The 23,254-nt window shown below is 33.8% G+C and overlaps 1 protein-coding gene, 1 long non-coding RNA gene and 2 other non-coding genes across 9 annotated transcripts; all 4 read left to right on the top strand.

The window, feature by feature from the left end:
- Positions 1-57: 57 nt before the first annotated feature.
- On the top strand, positions 58-22,265 carry Cib2 (Calcium and integrin binding family member 2). 6 transcript variants are annotated; one of them, XM_064436563.1, is made up of 6 exons: positions 58-195; positions 12,550-12,637; positions 16,695-16,729; positions 18,625-18,742; positions 19,221-19,348; positions 21,888-22,265. In XM_064436563.1, the coding sequence occupies exons 2-6, from the start codon at positions 12,602-12,604 to the stop codon at positions 22,123-22,125; spliced, it is 555 nt and encodes a 184-aa protein (XP_064292633.1). In that variant the 5' UTR covers positions 58-195; positions 12,550-12,601; the 3' UTR covers positions 22,126-22,265. The 6 variants fall into 6 exon arrangements, with proteins under 6 accessions (XP_064292633.1, XP_064292634.1, XP_064292631.1 ...); XM_064436564.1 differs by lacking the exon at positions 58-195 and adding an exon at positions 9,074-10,951; XM_064436565.1 differs by lacking the exon at positions 58-195 and adding an exon at positions 11,321-12,049.
- TRNAH-GUG (transfer RNA histidin (anticodon GUG)) lies at positions 5,842-5,913 on the top strand. The gene has a single exon. It is a non-coding gene; the product is annotated as a tRNA-His (tRNA).
- On the top strand, positions 9,008-9,079 carry TRNAH-GUG (transfer RNA histidin (anticodon GUG)). The gene has a single exon. It is a non-coding gene; the product is annotated as a tRNA-His (tRNA).
- On the top strand, positions 19,355-21,189 carry LOC135309691 (uncharacterized). Its single transcript, XR_010370163.1, has 2 exons — positions 19,355-19,714; positions 20,152-21,189. It is a non-coding gene; the product is annotated as an uncharacterized LOC135309691 (long non-coding RNA).
- Positions 22,266-23,254: the final 989 nt, after the last annotated feature.

Raw genomic sequence — 23,254 nt, 5'->3', positions numbered from 1 at the left:
GCCTCGTGTTGTCCACGGCCGCCCGGTTTCAGGGCGTGTCGCTCGTTTCGTCGTTATAAACGTGGTTGTTTGAGATTTTATGGAAAATAATATCCGTGAAGCAATAAAGTGTATGAAACACTTAAAGTCGTTTTATTGTTGTCGTGAATGTCGCCGTAAGCGAATCATGTGTCATAATCTTGAGCGAAGTCGGTGGTGAGTTCTCCTTAAATTTATTATTCAAATATGATCCTTCCAAATAGTGTGTTATATTTAATGTCACTAGTAGTAATCTAAAGCAAGTAAGTATATTACGCAATAAAAAATAGGTGATGGATTTCGATAAAATTTGGTACTTAAAAGAAAATAAAATTTAATAGAAAATAGTGAATTTTTATCTTCAAATTTTATCGAAAGCTACTGGGTTACTGGTACAGGAAGTTTAACACACACTAATGTATGAATAAAGAAGTGTTAAATATGGCTTTAAATATTTAGCCCATTAAAATATTGCGGGGTAAAGTTAGGGGTCGGATTATGTATTAAACGTGGAGAATTGTCCCCCCGGCCCCATTAGTGGGTCAACTAAAACTTATTCCAGGTAAAATTTATAACGAACACAAAACAAAGCCAAACAGAAATACATTATCAAGTTTTAGTTAATGGAAATTAATGGCGCGTCTTTCTCTAGGTATGTATTAGTATGGCAGTAGCGCTGGGCCCATAGATAAAATTAATAAAATATTTCTTTTATCTATGGCTGGGCCGCCGGTTTTAAAATTTGGAATAAGTAGATATTGTATAGGATTTAATGTGCTGAGGTCCAACAGAGGATATGTAACCTCCGGATAGTTTATGTGAGTTTTCAAACTCAGCTGAAATGTATAATTGTATCAAATTGTATTAAAAGTTTTTTTTTTGTTTGGTTAATTATACACATATATATATAAGTATATATATTTTCCTTTCATCAGCACTTGATCACAATCATAATATGTTTCAGTATACCTTTTGACCATGTACTTTATTATGTACTTACATGTTATATTACTGATAAAAAATTATACATAAATTTATATTTAAAAAATGGTAAGCCCTTCTGGCATAATAGGGACCAACACTGTTTGAATGAGTTTCTTTCGGCATTTCTTCTCAGCAGTGGTCGTTCCGAAATGCTAGTAGTTTGTAGCTTTGGTAAACATCATTTAATTTAGATTATGACGTGAAAAAGTGCCTGTGAAGGCCTAATTTCTGAATAAATGATTTGATTTTGATTGATTTTGATTTTGATTATCAATGGATAATTTAATGCAATGCATATTGCAAGGTCGTTTATAGTGAACCAATTCTCGAATTGACTTGGAATCAATGGATTTTAGAATTGATTGACGAAAAAGAAGGCCTTCTTTTTCGTTTATAAGAAAAAATTACTTGGCTATAATCAAATAAATGACTAACAATTCATTATAGGCTTGAATTGAATTTTGGAGAAAAATCTACTTATAGGATAAATATTGACGAAGTTTAGGAACACGGGTGGAAGACCAACAGAACTCAGCTAGTATTGTTAAAACACTTTCATTCTGCGGTAATATTAACATTGTAAATCGTATCAGGTTTTATGACATAATTATACGCATGTGTACGCTGAGATTATTAAATTTAACGGTGGTGGTACAGGAAAACATTAATTTTCACGTTTATTCGAGTTTCATCTTTTAATTATCAATGGCGTTGTGGCGTTGGAGTGAAAATGTTGAATCCAGTAAATAAGGTAAGTACTAAATAACAATGAAACCAAATAAAGTTCAGCCTATACCGTAATTAAAATACAATTTAATTTTAGACTTTTAGCAGTCCATTCTTAATTAACAATATTCTTCTCTGTTGTTGCTAACACTGTTGTCAGATTTTATTTGCCGCCCAAAGGTATCTGACATGATGTTTACGACTATCTACAGACATTTGATGGCATCATACACACTAGTGAACATATAAATTGTCCACCAGTGCCCTGGAGCTTGGGCACAGCTAGTAAAACAATAAGGATAAAAAAACTGGGGCTAAAAAATACATACTCTTATTTTTTCCAAAAAAAAATCAGCTGAAAAAATTTCGAACCGTGCGAGTCACGATGAAAACTACATTTTTCAAATGTCCCCAACATTTTCCAAATGCTTTCTCGATAGAAGTGGTTCTAACTATATTTGAATTTATCCAGAAAAAGCTGGATTTTGCGGGCATAAAGCTGAGCTTGGTGTGGTGGATCATAACCTAACAATACTTTTATATTTTTAGTTTTTTTTTATCCTATTAAAGGAAATTTTATATATGTAGTCTCAGTACCTATCCGTACATAAAAAGTTAAAATTCGAAACCTGTGCTCTGTGCTTCTATCTGTCACGTAAATGCAAAGAGACTAAATAATAATACATCTTATTTGCTTGGTAAACTTTTAAAATTGCATAAATGTTGATAGAGTTGAAAATGAGATTAGAGCGTTTGTGAGTCAGAAACTGCCGAACCGATTTTAAAAATATTTCCCCATTAGAAAAGTACAATATCCAAGATTGCTATAGGCTACATTTTATCTCAAATTTCCAAGGGAGCGAAGCCCCGGGCTCTAGTCAGCTGCTATAAAAAAAATACACGTCAGCGCAATGAGACAGAGAAGATAATCACCTACCAGCATCTCTTTGGCTAGTACGAGTAGGTGACTGGACCGCACTTACCTCACTGGAACTACGTGTACAGACCGTCTAAAGGCACTTCGCACCAAGTGACATTCTGAAGTTTATGCAATCCTTCTTCACAAATATCGCTGCGGGTGAAAAAGATATGAGATTGAGTCCAAAAGCCTACGATTCGACGTACAATAATATTGGCATAATAGTTACAGTAATTCTTCTTCACCTGCGCTTTGGAAGTCGGCGGTAGACTTAGTTTAAGTAATGTTTTGACGTCAATAAGTGATGTATATCGTCCTAAATTAAATAAATAATTTTGAATATCTATGTAAATTATAGGAATGGAAGACCCTTCGGATATGTACTTCCAAATTATCTAATTTACATGGTATATGAGACATTGCTTGTCGCCAATAATCTAGGGTATTTCTCAATGATCCAAAGTGAATGGGAAAGTACTACCCCATAGGATTTGTATTCGTTTTGAAATCGCAAAATGATACAAAAATTCGCTACATTTACAGTTTAGATTAATTATATAAGAAAAATTGTATATTTTGCCATTCTAGGACGATAATTCGTTTTACTTGAAGCAATGTTATTAATTAATTAGAAGCTCCGTTTACTGGAAACACGGCAAAATGAAGAATGTCATGATTTAATAGGGTAACGAAGTACATGAGATTATTTTATACATAAAATTGAACGAAACATTCCCTAACTATATAATAATGAAGTATGTTGTATTGAGGTCTGCTTTACTAGTTGACAATTTAGGCGTTGGAGTTATGTCAAATACCTTTAAACTAGTTGAAACAAATTGATAAATTTGATTAGTGAGGTGGAGTATAGTGACGAGCACAATCACTATAAATGTCACTACATAGTGTAAAACTTTGTTTTACTCTACTTACGTTGTACTGTACGTAGTTTAATGATAACTATAAACGCTCACCTCTTTCTGTATGTCTGTATGCTTAGATCTCATGGATTTTGATGCGGGTTTTTTAAATAGATAGTGTGATTCCTGGGGAAGGTTTAGGTGTATAATTTATTATTGTTTTACCCGAGCGAAGCCGGGTCGGGCCGCTAGTATGATATATAGGCTTCATATTTCGATTTTGTAATATAACTTACAAGTAGGCTACATAACTTGTTTATGTGCTTAGTTTATTCAAATTTAGATTATTATTATTATCAATCAAATACTTGAATACCTACATAGAGAACTCAGATTTAAAGACACATGTTTCTATAATATGAATAATTAAAAAAGCGAAAAGAACCTGATGATTCCTTGACCTGTTTTAATATAATTAACTGACTTTCTTCAGGATAACTACAAACGTATATGAATAATTAAAAAAGCAAAAGAACCTGATGATTCCATGACCTGTTTTAATATAATTAACTGACTTTCTTCAGGATAACTACAAACGTACATACGAAAGAAATATTATGAATATTTTCCGGAGCATAAATCCATATTTTTCTTCTTAGGCATAATACAACATCGGATATCCTACCAACATCGATAGCCCTCGACACGGGATCCGAAAGCCTTTTCATCACCGGCATGTAAATTTACTTGTGAAGGTATTACGTAGGCTAATGGATACCCGGAATGTCTTTTCAAAAACCTTCTTACATTTGTCTTAAAATATGGAGAATGTATAAGAATAACACCAATTTGTCCTTTTTGTATCTAATATAAATCTCTTAAAAACATCTCTAAATGGTAATAAACTTTGCAATAAAAACCATAGATGGCGCTTTAATAATAGTGGCCACTATTATTCAAGCGCCATCTATATTCTGTTTTAATACGAAGAAGAAACTGCTTCGCCCACATGCCCGGGCGAAGCCGTGGGTAAACAGCTGGTATTATAAATGTGAAAGGTTTGTTTAGCTCTTTAAGCTTTGTCTACTCTATAAATTTGAAGCGATGGTGGTCTAATGATTAAGACGCTCGCCTGTGGATCGAAAGGTCCCAGGTTCTTCAAATCCTACTCCGTGCCACATGAGTTTGTATACCAATCTGACTCATTTATAGTAGTTTTCATCGATCACCACTTGCTTCCGGTGAAGGAAAACATCTTGAGGAAATCTGCACACTGGTTGATTCTCATTAACCTGTGTATGAAATGGAGAAGGCAATGGCAAACCACTCCATTAATAATGCCAAGAAAGTTGTTGTGTTTGTATCATTCCGCGTAATGACCACGACTCTCAGCCATGAGGAATACGACTATGAAGAATACTCTACAAATCTTTTTGAAAATTGGCATATATGTAGTTTGAAGTATAGATAAGGACACAGGGTACCTCTCATTCATCCCGAAAAGAGAAATACCCCCGTGATAAATTCACGCGAGCAGAGCGAGCGAAAGTTAGTCGACTATATTTTTAATTGATTCCATTGATTACAATTGATTACAATAGTTTATTTGAATTATTCGTTCTGTGTTATATATGTTCTCTATTATTTACAAGCAGCACAAAATTTCGCGGAGTTTCGTATGGAAATCCTTGGAAAAATTGAAATCATTATGAGATGCGACAGGTTTTAAAGAATGCCATTATATGGACTTACAACGTCAGATATTCTTCTCATGTACAGTCTAATTAATATCAAGTTAATTTGCTTAGGTAGATCTTTATGTAGCGGTTGCCATTTTGCAAATTTATGTGGTGACTGCACTTGACGATAAATCATTAACATTATAAAGTTCTGGATGTGTTTGAGATGGATGATTCAAAATACTTCCCGTTAATTATGTATTGGAATAAATTTTGTATGAGCCAAGTTGTTCCCTCGAAAGTCATGGAACTCTGTTCAGGTAATTAACATAATAAATCGATCGATGAAATGACGTATTCTTTGTGCTATTTAGAAGAAAATTATTTTTACTCATAACAATTTATATTACTTGGAATTTGAAAGGAATTAAAATTGTCGCACCAATTTTATCACGTTAATTGAAATACATTCTGAAAAATACAACCTACACACAAAAAAATCGAACTGTGTCCAAATAAACTCTTATTTGAGTATCAGTTTGTTAAGTGAAATCATCCGTAACAGTTTCAATATAAAATTGTGAAAGTTTATTATTCGCGTCCATTTTATCGATAGCTATTAGTATTTTCGTCAACATCGTCACCAGCTCCAGCAGCCGTGATCGTCTAGTGGTTAGGACCCTACGTTGTGGCCGTAGTAACCCAGGTTCGAATCCTGGTCACGGCAGTGAAAACTGTCACGGTGGAGCAGAATTTTTTTTAAAGGCATTAAACGGTAGATTGCAAAACACACAATTTTATTAGTCTGACCAAGTTGTGTGTTTCATATGAGGTAAATTATAACATCTTTATGTATGTTACAATATTTAATACAAGCCTTTACTTGCTCTATTTGCATGTGTGATCGGGATGAATAATCATAGGCGTCGCTGCTGTTTTCTAAAATAGCTTTTCTTGCTTGCTTAATAGCTTTGACTACCTCGATGGCGCAGTGTGCTTGCCTCTGAACCGAGAGGTCCCTGGTTCGAACCCCGGTCGGGTCATGATGGAAAATGATCTTTTTCTGATTGGCCCGGGTCTTGGATGTTGTATTTGTTATAAAATATAGTATCGTTGATTTAGTATCCCATAACAAAAGTCTCAACATTACTTTGGGGCTAGTTCAATCTGTGTGATTTGTCCTAATATATTTACCTATTTATATTTATTTTCTGATTGATTTCTGAAAGTATCCAATTTTAATCACCATGTAATCCAATCACGCATGTGCCACACAACATTCATACTGTTTCACATTAATAAACGTATCAATACTAGTACATTTATTTCGAGTTTATATATTTCCAGTTTGTTACCATGCAAGCGGAACTCAAATAGTTCCAGAAAATAATGATACAGTACTGTTTGATTCGCGCTCGACTTGGCGGGGCACTTCCGTGTCCCCAGATCTTGCAAGACAACAATAAAAATCGTGTTGATAATGTTATTTTTTCTATAAATAGTAAAAATAATTATTATATGTAAACTGAAACTTTTCATTTAATTTTAAATACTTATGTCGCGGAAATCAAAATCTTGTTTTTAGCTCAATATCAAATTCAAAAAATTCAAATTCAAAATTCAAAATTCATTTATTCCTTAAAAATATGCGTACATAGAGGTGGTCAATGAAATTTAGTGTCAAACATACTTTGCCATCTGAGGCGTAGGAAATAGCATTACACAAAGTCAAACATAAATTAATAGATTAAGATTATACATTGTCACAATTAGATAATAATATTTTGTACAGTTGTCCTATAGGAACTCCTTAACACTATAATAACATTCCTTCAGTAAAAGTTCGTGAACTGCTTTTTTGAACCTTCGGAATGGCAAACATTTTATTGCTTCAGGTAACTTATTATAAATCTTTATACACATTCCGTAACAATTATTAAAATACATTTTTGTCCGCGGTACGTGACCGTGTACTAATCTATCTCCACGTCTTGTGTTACGGGGATATATGTCAGATGCCTTCTGAAAAAGTGACAAATTCAGTTTAACAAATTTCACTATCTCTAAAATATATATGCATGGCAGTGGAAGTATTTTAAATTTTTGAAAAAGAAGTTTACAAGATATATATGGAGCCACTCCTGCAATGGCTCTAATACATTTTTTTTGTGCAAGAAAGGCTTTATTGATGTCAGCACTGTTTCCCCAAACAATAACACCGTATCTAAGCACCGATTCAACATAACCATAGTATGCAAAAAGAGTAGATTCCAGAGAAGCTATTTTTCGCAATCTGAATAAAACATATACATACTTATTTAGTTTGCAGCAGATGTTGTTAATATGTGTTTTCCAATTAAAATTTTCGTCAATAGTTATACCTAAGAATGTCACTATATTAGCCTGATTCAAAAGTTGTCCGTCATACTCTATATTTATTTCTTTATTTCTATTCAAACCTTTATTGAAATGCATATAGTTTGTTTTATTTAAATTACCATTATCACAAGGCTTTCACAGAAATTATATCGAAGTGCTACACCATTACCAGCAAATGGAGTTCATTATCTCGTTCCTATCTTGTGTCCATTAGAATTGATGGTTCAATTCCTTCGTTTGCATCTGATTATGTCCGATATCTCGTTTTAATAACATTTAGGCAAACAATCCCGCCAATCATGGCTTAAATTGGCCCAAGTAGCAAACATACTCACAATCTTTCTCCTTTTTATTAGCAGGAAATGGGACTACAGGATAATTACTAGCATTATATAACCAAATGATTAGTTAGCCGACAATGCTGTTAAGTCAGGTTATCAGCATTATCTAATTCATCGATCAGTCACTCGGGTTTAAGATAGTTTACGATTTTGAAAAACATCCAATTTTTATACACTAGTCGAAAATTTTATTAAAAAAATCGACTAACAACCACACTAGATCAAGTACGCAATATTTTTCGGCAACAGAGTAGTTGTGATCAAACCAAATGACACACTTTTTTCCACAAAAAATATAAGGGGCTTGTATGACAGCGGGCACAAGTGACGTCACAAATATTGGAGTCAAAAAGCGTTTTAATTATACTTTAATGAGAACAAAAAAATACAAAATATTACTAGAAATAAAATTGATCAATTAGATTGACGTTTGATTATCGTCGTGTTGCGTTTTATTTTACACACAGGCAACTATCATTTTCTTCCCTACATCAAAATGCTGAAAACAATAGTAATTTAATTATAACGTGATTATCGTAGCATCGGCTCTAAAATTCGGAATCTAAATTGGATTAATCACTGCTCACCGGTGAGTACAGAGTGAGTTGCACCGTCAAATTTGAAGTTGATTTTAACCGTGCCGCTAACGTTTAGACAAAATGGCATAGGTACTTTGTGTTTTTCTGCGCACATTACAATTAACGTCGTGACGTTAAAAAAAAACTGATTTAACTTTTAATTAAGGGTGGTTTGAACCACCCTTAATTAACAAAAATAAAATTTGAAAGCTTGACCTTGTATGACAATGATGTAGTATTTAAAAAAATGGTGACACGAGCGTCTTGTCTTACCACTGGACCACCGCCGCTTCAAAAACGAAGTAAGCCTTACCTTTCGAAACGACAATTATAATTTCGATTACATGGCGCGTTACACCACGCGGGCAACAAAAAGTGCTCCAGTCTCCTACAACACTGTTAAATTGAAAAGACAATCCGTTAAAAGCAATTTCTTCTACACAAAAGGCTTTTCAATTTAATATCATCTCCTTCAAACTGATTATGGTCGTATTTTTAGAGGACTCTGACACCAGCTCCGACAGCCGTGATCGTCTAGTGGTTAGGACCCTACGTTGTGGCCGTAGTAACCCAGGTTCGAATCCTGGTCACGGCAGTGAAAACTGTCACGGTGGAGTCTTAATTTTGTTTGGTTTCTAAATTTTGTACATAACGAAATGCGAATAATATTAAGGATCAATTTTTACTCTATGGTTATTTGCAGGATAATGGACAATCCTCCGTTCCATACTCTTTTTAAGTTTGTGAATGTTTAATGGAAGTATTCATACTTAATAACTTATAGGGATTGTATTTAAACTCGATGTTTTAAATCCTCGTACATAGTTTACTTCATAGAGTGGTTAAAGTTCCACGTACAACAGGAGAAAGTAGGTACTATTCAAAATCGCATATAATACCTTTGACTAAGTATTTTCTTCTTCGATGTAAATTTTCTTTACTTTATACACTTATATAACATTTACAAAAAACGCTATTTACAAACTTTTATATAGTTACACATGTCCCGATGTTTGCTTGTCTGTCTGTAATCAAATTTTGTATGTTAGATTTCTTCTACTTCTAGTTGTCTAATAGAGATGAAATTTCTCATGTCGCTCCAGTTTTCATGACAATGACGAGGGAACTCCTTAACGGTTTTTCAGCTTGGACACGGTTTTTTTGTCAGGCGTTAAAAGCCACAAGATATCTCTGACGATAATAATAGATTTTTTTTGTAAAAATACTTGATATACCTACTTCCATTGGTATTCTTTTATCTACGCACTCAATCCATGATACTGAACAACTTTTCGTATGAAAATGTATGGAGCAGTTGATGTTTTTCGTGATTTCTGGCTTGCTCTCATACGAAAACTTGTGTCCAGTAACATGGACAGCATGTATACAAAATAATATGGTACAGTCAACACCTTTATGGCGTGGTAATAGCGGCGACTTTGCAATTAATTTGGGTGGGTTGATGTGCTGTTGACTGTACACATCAAAAGTAACACTTTATACAAAATGGCACACAAATTCAGGGACCAAACAGTAATTAGTGGTCTAATTAGGCAAATGACAGAATAGTTGATGTCGCATCACGTTTTCAATCGGGAAATGCAATGTGCATTTGAGCTTATCTATTAAGCTCAACTGCACGCCGGAGCTTTTAGTGATAAACAAACATGTCATTTCGTCTAATATACTTTTCTATTAATTCTAAATTGAGACCGATATGTGACCAGATTTTTGTTTTAATGGCTAATTAGTATATTATATCAGTATATATCGTAGAAAGCGGTGAAGGAAAAAGTTTAAATAGCTCATAGGCCACTTTATAATTTTTTAGCCTATAACTATTTGAAGTCTTTAACTACGTATACGCATACGTACCAAATTTCATTAAAATTGGTCCAGCGTTTTAGTCGTGAAAGCGGAACAGACAGACTAACAGACTTTCGCATTTGTAATAGAATTTAGAAATTAGGATTAATAACAGATTTTTGCATTTATGTTTGTCTAAAAATCTCCGTAATTTTCATTCGAAGTTAAAACTAATCGTGATTTCCACATGAATAATTTAGTTAATCTAGGTAATATAGTGTGTGTGGAGTAACTTCAGTCCTAAATTAGATTTAAATCCGCATCAGCGATTTTAATTTCATACCTAATTACCTTTGGACTAAGAGCCATTTTTAATTTCAATAGTCACTTGTATATCAAAAGCTAATTACTTAAATAACTTCTTACTCATGTTTCAAGCTCCAAGCAGCATACGAGTGCCTCAAACGAAAATTGTATTTATTTAATTGAAATAAATAACTAAATTGTATACATAGAAATCACTGTTCGGCGGTCACAGGGCCTGATTAACCTTTAAGGTCCGTGAACATCAAACAAACACGTATCTAGCATACGCATAACGAAATTGTATGTAATGTAAACGTACGTGTTGGTTGTTTGCGGTTTTGCGTGAATAACAAATGTGAGTCGACTTGCTTGTATAAATATATAAATAAATAAATATATTAGGACAAATCACACAGATTGAGCTAGCCCCAAAGTAAGCTCGAGACTTGTGTTATGGGATACTAACTCAACGATACTATATTTTATAACAAATACATATATAGATAAACATCCAAGACCCGGGCCAATCAGAAAAAGATCATTTTCCATCATGACCCGACCGGGGATCGAACCCGGGACCAGTCTCGGTTCAGTGGCAAGGACTTTACCACTGCGCCACCAAGGTCGTCGCGTATTAAAAATACAATAATGTTTTTTTTTTATATTTAAATGTCTTAATGTACTTTACTTTAACACTGTAATAGGATACACATGTACCATGTACGTTATATTTCAATATAATAAAATGTGGTACAATTACTATACAACCGTATGGAACAATCGAACAATCGAAAGGCTAATTTGGCTGCATCTAAAACTCGAAGCGCACTGAAATCGTACTATCACAAGCAGTATCTATTGATTTAACATCATTGTATAGATCCTACATCTTTCAATTAGACAGAGACAAAACACGTGGGTTGCACAAGTCATGTTTGACGTTAACTCTAACTGCTCTAATCTAACAAAATCTACGCAGAATAACGCAAGTAATTATAAATCTAAACCTGCGGCGACTGGTGCAACTATATAAACGAACTAGTGATCCGCCCTGGTTTCAATATTATGCATAGCACATACATATGAACCTTCCTCTGGAATAACTCTGTGTATTAAAAAACTGTTATCAAAATCCGGTGTATAGTTTTAAAGATCTAAGCATACATAGGGACAGACAGACAGCGGGAAACTACTTTGTTTTATACTACTTATATATTTTGATGATGCACTGCAAACTAAAAATGATTGGTTTGAGCGGTCAGAAATGTTGATCAATCGCTATATATAAAACATTAAATATAAGTTATATAAATTTCATTCTCACACAAAACCAACTTTGTGTACTCGTATTGTTTTAATCTTAGTAAATAAATAGGTATACAGAGATAACCCTTTATCTGCAACATGGACAAGGTTTTCTATATTATCGGTTTTCTGTGTTGTTCCAATGCATGTAAGTAAAGTCACAAAATTATTATAATACTAATAACAAAATATATTTGTCTCTTTCGTCTTACACCGACGTACAGTAACTCACAGTAACACTCTCACACAACTCACATAACTCACAGTAACGTGCCGGATAGACAGGGGCGCGGGTTCAATTCCCGTTCGATTCCAGAATTTTTTCATCTCATTCATCTCATCTTCAAAAATAAAGTTAAAAAGCATTTGTGTATGTACATAATCTATTTATAAAATATATATTAAATATTATGCATTTTTTGTTAGATTTGTTACAATTTTTAATTTCGAGGTCAAGTACAGTCGCCGTCAGATAAACCTAACCGCCATAAGTAAATTACTACAACAGGAGGGTCAAGTTTATTTGCCCCCGACTGTACATAGCTTTAGCGAGCGTCTTTGCTAGCATGTATTTTTTACTGTTCAACTCTTTCGCCCAAATTTTCAATTATTATTGTTTAATTAAGTTCTATTATTGCTTCCTTGCAGTGAATCCTATGAAATGTCAAGAAAAGCCTAAAGAAAAGCACTGTCTTATAGAATGGATGGCTCGAGATCGGTGGCCGCATACAGTAAGGTAAGACACGTGTCTGTGAGATCAACAAACATTATATCGACATCAACTAGATCTTCAAACCAATCATTTGTTTTATCAACAATTTACAATATCGACAATTAATTTAGCAGACTATTTTACCAACAATCAAGAATTTAAAAATTCGACAAAAGGGGAATAAAACGATGAAAATTATAATTTTGAAATTAAGACCGAAATAAATGGAAACTTCGTGAGACCAAACGTCTAATCACTTCTAGCGGCTTCGCCCGAGTGAAACCATTATATATTATACACATCAACCTTCCTCAGGAATCACACTATCTCTTTAAAAAAACTCGCATCAAAATCCGTTGCGTTGCTTTAAAGATCTAAACATACTTACATTGGGACAGACAGCGAGAGACTTTGTTAGTGATAATCACGTTCATCAAGAAACGGTCATAATGTTATTGAGAACCACATCAACATCATAAATATTTATTTTATTTATTTACCAATTTGGTACCTACACGAAATACATACATACATTGAATATATAAGATAAAAAGTGGTATATAAGTACATAGGTAAGGCTTATTATTTCTAAAGAAAACTCTTCCAGCAGATCCGAGACAGGAAAGTGGAAGAAAAGGTAAAGTGCGTGTACTACACAAAACAAAATAAACCCAAAATTTAAAATTACATACGTACCATTCATAGCATACATACCGTGAGTTTCTTTCGGCATTTCTTCTCAGCAGTGGTCGTTCCGAAATGCCAGTAGTTTGTAGCTTGTGACAAATAACTATTTAATATAAAAATTGACGTGATAATGTGCCTATGAAGGTCTAATTTCTGAATAAATGATTTGAATTTGAATTCTACGTATATTCAAATATATAGGTACATATTATACATTCCAGATACGTAAACTATTTATAAGTCGATATATTCATTTGAAGATAGAATAATAATTTTCAGGTATGTGTACGACTGGGCTACAAGGTCGTGTTTTCAGATCAGATGGTCCAAACACTGCGCCGACCCTCCCGCGCCGGCCATTGCTAACAACTTTCCCGATGAGAAGGAATGTGTACACGAATGTTCGGGGTGGAATTGACTTATACTTACTTTGGCGAAGTTTTCTTTTTGTGTTAAGTTTTTTAGGATTGTGCCTGGCCATTTAGCTCCCGTAACGAAAACAAAACAAAACAAAAAAAAACAAACAAACAAACATTTATTTGCCAACTATGAGTCATAAATACAATACAGGTGTTATGTACAATTTTTGTTCTTATCATAGCCACTCAGCGAGTATTGCAATTTTTATTAACATTATACTATATATAAAAGTTGATACAATTTACATACATGGAATTTTATATAAAACAATTTCTATTTAATTTATTAATATTATTATCATTATATATTAAACAATTTCAATTATTTTATAGATATTTTCAATTTAATTACATGTCATTAAGGTCATGGTTACATGTCTTTACAGAATAATAATTTTTAAGAGTATAGGAAAGATCTTAAGGCATTTGAGATCTTCTTAGTAAATATCTTTCGTAATTAGGGACTAGAGAATAAAGACACAACAAAATACTTATAATTACAATGCGGTCACTTAATCTAAGGCCGATGCAGCCGTAGCTACTGCCAAAAGCCTCAAACGGTATAAAATATGCCAAAATTTATATATGTTTGCGGGGTTGAGAGATTGGGAGTGTGGGGGCCTTCTGGGCACGCTACCTCAAGGCAACGAACTACAGGGACTGGCATTTTTGTAAATATACGTGAGTATATATTTTTTACCCTTTCAAGTTATATAATTAACAAAAAAGCTGATTGTACTACCATTTTACATATATCTCCTCATCCCCACTTACCATGGGAGATATGCGTGGTATTTTTTTCATTTATGTCAATAAAATTATTCAAAACATTATGCGTGTAGTATTGTTTCGATTAAATTTGTTATTAATTTTCTGAATACCTTGAATATAGTTTAAAATAACTATGTATATATGGATACCAAGTAAAAGGAAAGTTTCGGGCAAGGCCACGAGTATTGAACTAGTTTAATAAAACGCTCAGTTTTCAAGAATAAATCTAATTAGAGAGCAATAAACTAAGCGACGACACAAGGGCGCGGCGCTACTATTAGACTGAGTGCAGAGCAGCCGTCGTGGAGGTTACGAGCTCTTCGATCAGCTAATTGGATGGAAATAGTTTTAATTGTATTTAATGTGCTGGATACTTGATGAAGTAAAACCGTTTGTTTAAACGCCTGTCTAAAGATATAGAAGTTTTATTTATATTCTTGTAAGTAATTACCTCCTTCAAAAACTAGAATAAGTACTAGTTGAAATTATTTATTATAGTACAAGTTACCAGTAGTATTAAATTTCTTCCAATAAATTACTGAATTCCGACTTTCAATGTTAAAGAAATCAAACTTACCTTAATTACTTAATATGTTTTCAGCCCTTATTTCACGTCACACACAATGTATCGAATAAATCGTGGAACTCATGCATAAAATCTCAGGGAGAATTGTTTCTAAAAATTAGCGTTATTCGTTGTTTCTAATTTTGTAACTATACGTATACTATTTCTAGTCGGGGTACCCTCCGAGATCGTACGCCCATTCTAACTCCCTCCCTTCCTTACGGGTTAGGCAGATTTACGAGTAAAAAAAAAAAAAAATATTAGAACAGGCAATATAGGGGGCCGTTTCGCTTCTAAGCCTGTGACAATTTCTGTGTTATCTTTCGTAAAATCTTTTATTTGTCGCTCATAAAAATAGCTAAGCAAGTGGCTGTATGCCAATTCAATTACACGACACGTACAAAACAAAGTGTCTTACAAACATTACTTCCAAACTAGAGTTTATTGATATCGCAATGTTTGTGTATATTAGAAATGCTAAGCAAGTAATTAACAACTTTTACTATGGGATATTCGTTAAAGTAATTATTAATTTTATTTTGGTTTGGTTTGGTTATTATTTATGTCGTCACAAAGTAAACACAAATGTTGCTCTGTTGCTTAGTAATTGGAAACCACATCCCGAACCGAAATTTATCTAAGCCAAAAATTCAAATTAAATCCATTTCTGAAACCGGTACTTATATAATTTAATTTCTTAAATCGTACCATATCCAGATACGAATTTCATATCCATAACATCCCTACTCCATTCATACATATTCGTGTAATAAAGACTGCCCTTGGCTCTGTCGCTTCATTACTCTGTCGCGCCGCACCCAACGGTTGGCCACGAAAACTATCCGAGCGGTTACCGTTACTGTTTTCCTTCTATCTCTTTCTATCTTTTGATGAAAATCGCGCAGCCTGTACAACCTTGGCCACCATTGGCGATGTACATTGCTCAGTTTTAATCTAAGCTATGTTTGACATTATTCAAATACACGCAATGTACGTCAATTGTCGTGATGTTGCTCCAAATGTGGTTTTTCGTGGCCAAAACGGTAATCCGAAGCGACAGACAGTGTTTAGTGGCTGGCGAGTCAACAGGCTGCTTTATACCGATTTTTCCTGTGTTCCTTCCGTTCAGTTTCCTTCAGGGATGGGGAATAAAGTTGTGACATTCACGGAACAGCAACTGGAAGATTATCAGGTGATATTTTTATTTGCGGCTTCTTTATTGAAATCTACAATTGAAATCTTTAGTGCCTTATAGTAGCGACTCTTTTGTTTTACTTTGGCACTTATTGTAACACCTTTAAAAACATGGACAGATATTGGTTCTCTGTGCCTTACAAAACGTGTTTTTTTCTTATGGACTGTAGAATCAGACTTAACCTAAACACGTTTCTTATTTTTCAGAACTTTAAGATAATAACAAAAATAATTTATGAATGGATACACGTAACAAACGCGGGCGAAGCCGCTGGCAAAAGCTAGTAAGTTCATGACCGACAAATACAGTAAGATCACAAAGGCACACTCACATAAAATGATTAAAACACTCCACAGTAGAATTTGAAGATATCAGTGGCGTATTATATAATTATGATAACTTTTTATACAATGACTTCAGAATTAATACTTTTGTTTAATATAGGACTGTACATTTTTCACGAGGAAGGAAATACTAAGGTAAAGATGTGTGTGTGCGTTTTATATCAATATATCTCTATCGTATGAGTGCGTGTTCTCGGTTGCTTCCTGGCTGTGGCGACATGAAGCCCGGCTGCTTCTGCTTGGTAGTATAAAAAGGCATTTAGGTGAATAAAATCTAGATCTAATGTTAGCAATAGGTATCGCTATTTTTTTGCATACACATCAATCTATATTATTTGGTTCATTCACTGAAATTTATCAATGTAACCAAATCACTCATTTTATTAAACTAAAATTCATAACTATTGTCAAATTAAATTACTTTTGGTTATTTAGTACATATAAAAAAATCAGTCATGTTATGTTATCTATCATACAACCACAAGTAATTGATATAATAAAACAAAACTAAAATAAATGGGTTATATAATAATTAAACAATTTTTAATAAAGACACAGATAGTACTAATACCAATAATAACACTAATTTTCTAATAAATACGCAAATATAAATCAGCTTCTGCGTTTTACCTATTTGTCATAACTAATATTCTGTCCAACTATTCCATGAAAAGTAAGTATATGAGATGCTTTTTATCTCGAAATTCCCAAATATTGAACCCCAGCGTCAAAGTCAAATCATTTATGCAGAAGATAATTCATATTCGATTAATAAAAAACATTTGTATGTCATAATGTATGTCTGATAATACAAATCTAATGTGTTTAATACTTTAAAAATACTTTTCTCTATATATAATATATAATAAAACGAAACTAAAATAAATGGTGGTATATATTGAGTTGTACAGCTGTACAGGTCGCGCACGTTCGCTAATTCAACATGAAATACCTGGTAAATAATGATGCGAAATACACAAACTTTCAGACATAATTGGACACAAAAACTATCATTACCAACTAAATTATTTGGTGAATTAGGTAAACTTCGAGAAAGTAACTAATTTCGTTAAAGTAACAACTCCGTTCGAATTTTCCCTTTTATTTCTTAGTTAAACTACATCTACATCGAACATGAGAAACATTAGTACCTAGATATATTAATCAAAATAGCTACTTATATTTGAAATATTTGATTTACAAGATAAATAAGCGAAAAAGTACGTTTTGTTTCTACACCTAATGATCATTAAAAGTAAACCACCCCAGGCGCGGAATATAAATGGATTTAGTAATGACGCACTCATGGACAGATTCGTGACGGCCAAGGCTTCGGATATAATTATTTATATTATGTATCGATTTGTTTGTAAACTGTCTATTAAGTACTATTTGATGGCGCATCAAAATATTTATCATTTAAACGTAGTAGGTGACAAACAAATGGCGCGAGGGCGTCGCTGCTGTTGAATAAATTAGATCATAATTTTTTGTTCTAACAAAAAAAATATATTTCAAAAGTTTCTAATAAATTGTGGTTGCCGGGTCCTTGAAATCTACGTATTACTTGATCGTTACATGGAAAAATGATTTGTCTGTGTGTTATTTGGAATGTAACACACACAACGACTTCCTGGGCAATATTAAATCAGTGGTTCTGTATTTTACACATTGGCTGATAAATCATCAATAAAAGTGTAGGTTCCCTCATGATGTTTACCGTCACCGGAAGCAAAAAATGGTCTATTGAAACGAGTCAGATTGTATACAAACCAACATGTGGCACGAGTAGTATTCGAATCATGAACCTGAAAGCGGGAATTTAAACAACTAAACCAGCACGGCTTCGATCAGGGATTGTGAGATACAAAATCCATATCTACATACCTACTAAAATCATAGATGGGAAAATTTATCTGTTATGCTTTAACGGCTAAACTGCTGGGTCGATCTTTAATAAACTTAAAGTTACTGACACGAGGTCCACGAGAGGAGCTGCAGGCAACAGCTAATACTGAATATATGTGCAGAGTATTCAAGCGCTTCAGAGAAGTGAATCCTGAACTGATTCCGAAGCGAATGACCGGGGACCAAGCCCACACCATAGCCGTGCCTGTAGACCAGATAGAACAGCTACCTGAACTGAAGGTAAATTGGCATAATCATTAACCGATTTAAAACATTTAAGCCATACCACAAATACAGGCCCAATGCCAAGACAACCACGAGTAGACAACTCTGGCACAAATGTGCGAGACTCGATTCCAAATAAAGTGGGAGAAGGGTGGACGAAGAAGAATGGTTAAGCGTTTTAATGTTGCTGGCCCTGACCTTTCTTTCTTATGATTGGGGAAGATAAAGCCCGGGGACCAAGCTTCTCTTTCATCAGAGCGTATTCTCATTAAATTTTGAAGATTTGGCTGTAATGTTACCACCGGCCACATGCCTGATGTCAACCTTCTTTGAAGGCAAACATAGCATTCTCAAAGAAGGTTGTCTAATAATAGGAATAATAAGATTGCTAAGGGATCTTAGCCTTAACAGCGATTAATTAGTTAGCGATCCTACTGGGGCGAACACACACGCCACTGAAATAATTTATCCATATTATTGCTGCATCTTCCAGGAAAACCCGTTCAAACGTCGTATCTGCCAAGTTTTCTCCCACGACGGTCAGGGCAATCTTACATTCGAGGACTTTCTGGACATGATGTCAGTCTTCAGCGAGGCGGCACCCAGGGACATCAAAGCTTGGTAATTCCCACCCACCCTCGCTTGCAAAATACAAGATTATTTAATACTAGAAACTACAACAATCACAAGCAATAAAGTAATTGTTCTTAACTGAAACTAAAACCTTTTCTTTTCTAAAATCGGTTAATAACAAACAAAAGTTTATCACTGCCGAGGTCATTTTTATCGTAAAAATTGTTCATTCGTGATTAATTATTTGTGGAGTGTGTCATTATTTAAGTTAATAAGCAATAATTAAGTAAATGTTAGTGAATATAAGTACCTTTTAAAATCATAGTTACGGTCGACGGACGTAGAATAAAAGAGGAATTTGGAAAATATGAAAAACCGTTCTGAAGTGATACAAATATTCGTGAAAGTATAAGGGTAAGTAACTATAAAATAGCTCTTATATTGCCAGTTACATGCGGAGCTGCGACGCCACGACAACACGACAGCTCGGGGTCAACGTAAAAAAAAGTCCAAACCATAACTATTTAACTAATTTCTAATAAAGACACAGATAGTACTAATACTAATAATAACACTAGTTTTCTAATAAATACGCAAATATAAATCAGCTTCTGCGTTTTACCTATTTGTCATAACTAATATTCTATCCAACTATTCAATGAAAAGTAGGTATATGAGATGCTTTTTATCTCGAAATTCCCAAATATTGAACCCCAGCGTCAAAGTCAAATCATTTATGCAGAAGATAATTCATGTTCGATTAATAAAAAAACATTTGTATGTCATAATGTATGTCTGATAATACAAATCTAATGTGTTTAATACTTTAAAAATACTTTTCTCATTTTCAGATTCAACATGATAGTTCTTACCGTAATAGTGGTGGTGATAAATGTAATGGCGCAATACAATAACTACAATATTAACATCCCGGAGGAAAGACATATGGACATACGAGTACGAAGGGACATTGGTGATTTAAAATTAAAATTAGATGATCTGGATGATAATACAGTTTATGCAAAGAATTTATATGACTACACTTATATTTTGTTGAATAATGAATTAGGTGAAGGTGATGTAGATATGAAAACTGTATCTACTTCAAGACATGAAAATGAATACAAAGACAAAGATATATCCAAAAACATTTTGAATAGTGGGAATGTTGTCAATGGGAAAAAGTTTAATGAAATCTATAATGTAGAACTTAGTAAAACTGCACATGTGAAACATGCTAATATAGATTTTGAAAACAGACGGATCAAGAACAAAAAAGACAAAACTAGAGATACAAACATTGTTCACCAACTGAATGGAATAAGTAAACAGACAAGAGCGAAAAGACAATTTTCTAAATCTTATTATGATAATATTTATAGGTTTGATAATTACTATAATGGACAAAGCGTGACATATAGCCCATACAAACATAATCCAGGCTATATGACAACATTTAAATATTATAAATCAGATGACATTTATGGAGGTGAACAAACAACAAACAAAAATGATTATAGAACCAGTAAAGATTACAACACTGACAGTAATAAATACTATGATAATTCTCAACCATATAAAAATAATAATTTTAGTCCATATAATAATGATTTTGGACAAGAAAATAATGTAAATTATAATAATTATAATCAAAACACGCCTTCTGGTATAGGAAATGAAGTGGAAACTACAACTATAATACTAGAAAGCTGTTTTCTGTGTAGATCTCTCGGGTGTCCGAAATACTACAAGCGAGTTTGGTCTGGCTGCGTCCCTGTTGATGATTACGATTGATGTTTAAGTGTTTCTCTGATTTAATTAATGAAAAGCGAATACTTCTACTTTAATATATTAATTAATTTACGAAAAAATAAATTTGTTTTAATTTCTTTTTTGACGTTGATTTTCTCGATATTGGAGTACACCTTCTCTTTCTTACAGTGTGAGATAAACTTGCAATTCTTAATATCAAAGTACAAAGCCACAATAATTTGATATACTTAGGTACGTACAAGTCACAAACACAAAATGCCCTGATGAGGACATCGTTGCTGTTGAATAAAGATAATAACTATTCTAAACAAACTGCCATCGCAGAACTTGAGCCATATGAGAAAAGAGTAGGCAGAAGCGGCATATTTATTGTTTTATCAATAACAGACTATCATGGAAGCCCTAATTACCAACATGCGGAACATGCATGCATGTCACATAATAAATAAATATAATAATGAATTATAATTACTTACTCCTCTGGCTCAGCCAGGGATAAGTCATGTCGTCACGGCTGATATGCGTGTCAATGGTCTGACAACAAGGGATACCGACGACCGTGCCAAGTGAAGACGCAAATGTAGGAAAAGGACCCTGGGCTCCGATGCTAAACGACTGGGAAGGAACCGGGAAACACCTGAGTGTTTCCCGGTTGCTTCCCAGTCGTTAGGTTGCTCCTCATTCAGATGAGAGAGAGATTCCTCTGGCTCAGCGACCCCAAAGTGGATCTTGGCTTCGAAACAAGTGTATGCAACGTCTTATGATGGTTTTAGATCTTTATATTTTGAATTTGCTTATACACTTTACCTTCTAGGTACGCCTTTCGCATCTACGACCTCGACAATGACATGTATATAGGAAGAGAGGATCTACTAGAAGCAACACGACTGCTCACAAAAGATGAGCTACACCCTCAAGAGCGAGAAGAGATTGTCGCCAGTGTGTTGGACGAAGCAGATGTTGACGGAGACGGAAAATTGTCGTTTGTGGACTTTGAGCATGTTGTGGTGCGCGCACCTGATTTTCTGTCCACCTTCCATATTAGAGTATAATTTTATTTTTTAGGTTTTGTTGATCTTGTTACTTTTTAATTTTTGTGTTTTTTATATTAGACTCATATAGATACTTTATATTAAAGTGTTTTTTGCGACACCAGTAAAGAAAATCAAACAAATGAAAGAAATCTCTGTACTGTAAAAGAAGTTGAGGCGGTGGTTTTGTAATTATTAAAAATCAGATCACAGGCCGCCTGTGATCTGATAGGTTTGAATTCGAATCACACTTGTACTTGTGTTACAGTGGACGTGTGTAGGTTTAAGTAAATTGTTGAAGTCAATAAGTGACGTATATCATCCTAAGTTGACGACCTCGGTGACGCAGTGGTAAAGTGCTTGCCTCTAAACCGTGAGGTCCCAGGTTCGATTCGGTCGGGTCATGATGATAAATGATCTTTTTCTGATTGGCCCGGGTCTTGGATGTTTATCTATATATGTATTTGTTATAAAATATAGTATCGTTGAGTTAGTATACCATAACACAAGTCTCGTACTTACTTTGGGGCTAACTTAATCTGTGTGATTTGTCCTTATATATTATTTATTAAGTGGAACGAAGAATTTTAAATATTTGATTTTTTTTTGTTGAGATTAGTAATTTGGCTGATATTATAAAAAATACTTTAAAATACCAAATTATTAAAGTTACCGAATTGAACATGAATTACATGTAATGTAATAGGTATTTTAATGTTATAAATAGATGGCACTTATTATATTGACCCGGCCGAATTTAGAGGCTGCTACCTACCTGCTACCTACTAGAGATATTGTACCTATTTGAATTTACTTACTTAAATGGAACTTGTATGGCAGTGTGCCTAATAGTCAAAAGCATTCATAAATACTTTAATAAAAACAAAAGAAATATATCGTCATAATAAATTTATCAAATTAAAGTGATATCAGTTATCGTGTTTGATTATTGAAATACCTCGGGCTACCGAGCTAGAAACTGTAACGGAAACATTAAAAATTAATCAAATTTTACATTCATACCGAATTGGAAAGCTCGACCTTTTCATACTTTAATATAAAACGTGATAAAAAGTATTTCTCTTATCTCCTACAAAAATGTAGCTTTTGGCCACAATTTCGTATGTGAGTAAAAATCCGTATCCCGTGG

The sequence above is a fragment of the Plodia interpunctella genome, chromosome 2, assembly GCF_027563975.2.
Source record: "Plodia interpunctella isolate USDA-ARS_2022_Savannah chromosome 2, ilPloInte3.2, whole genome shotgun sequence".
Lineage (NCBI taxonomy): Eukaryota > Metazoa > Arthropoda > Insecta > Lepidoptera > Pyralidae > Plodia > Plodia interpunctella.
This window is presented reverse-complemented; position numbering and strand designations above follow the sequence as displayed.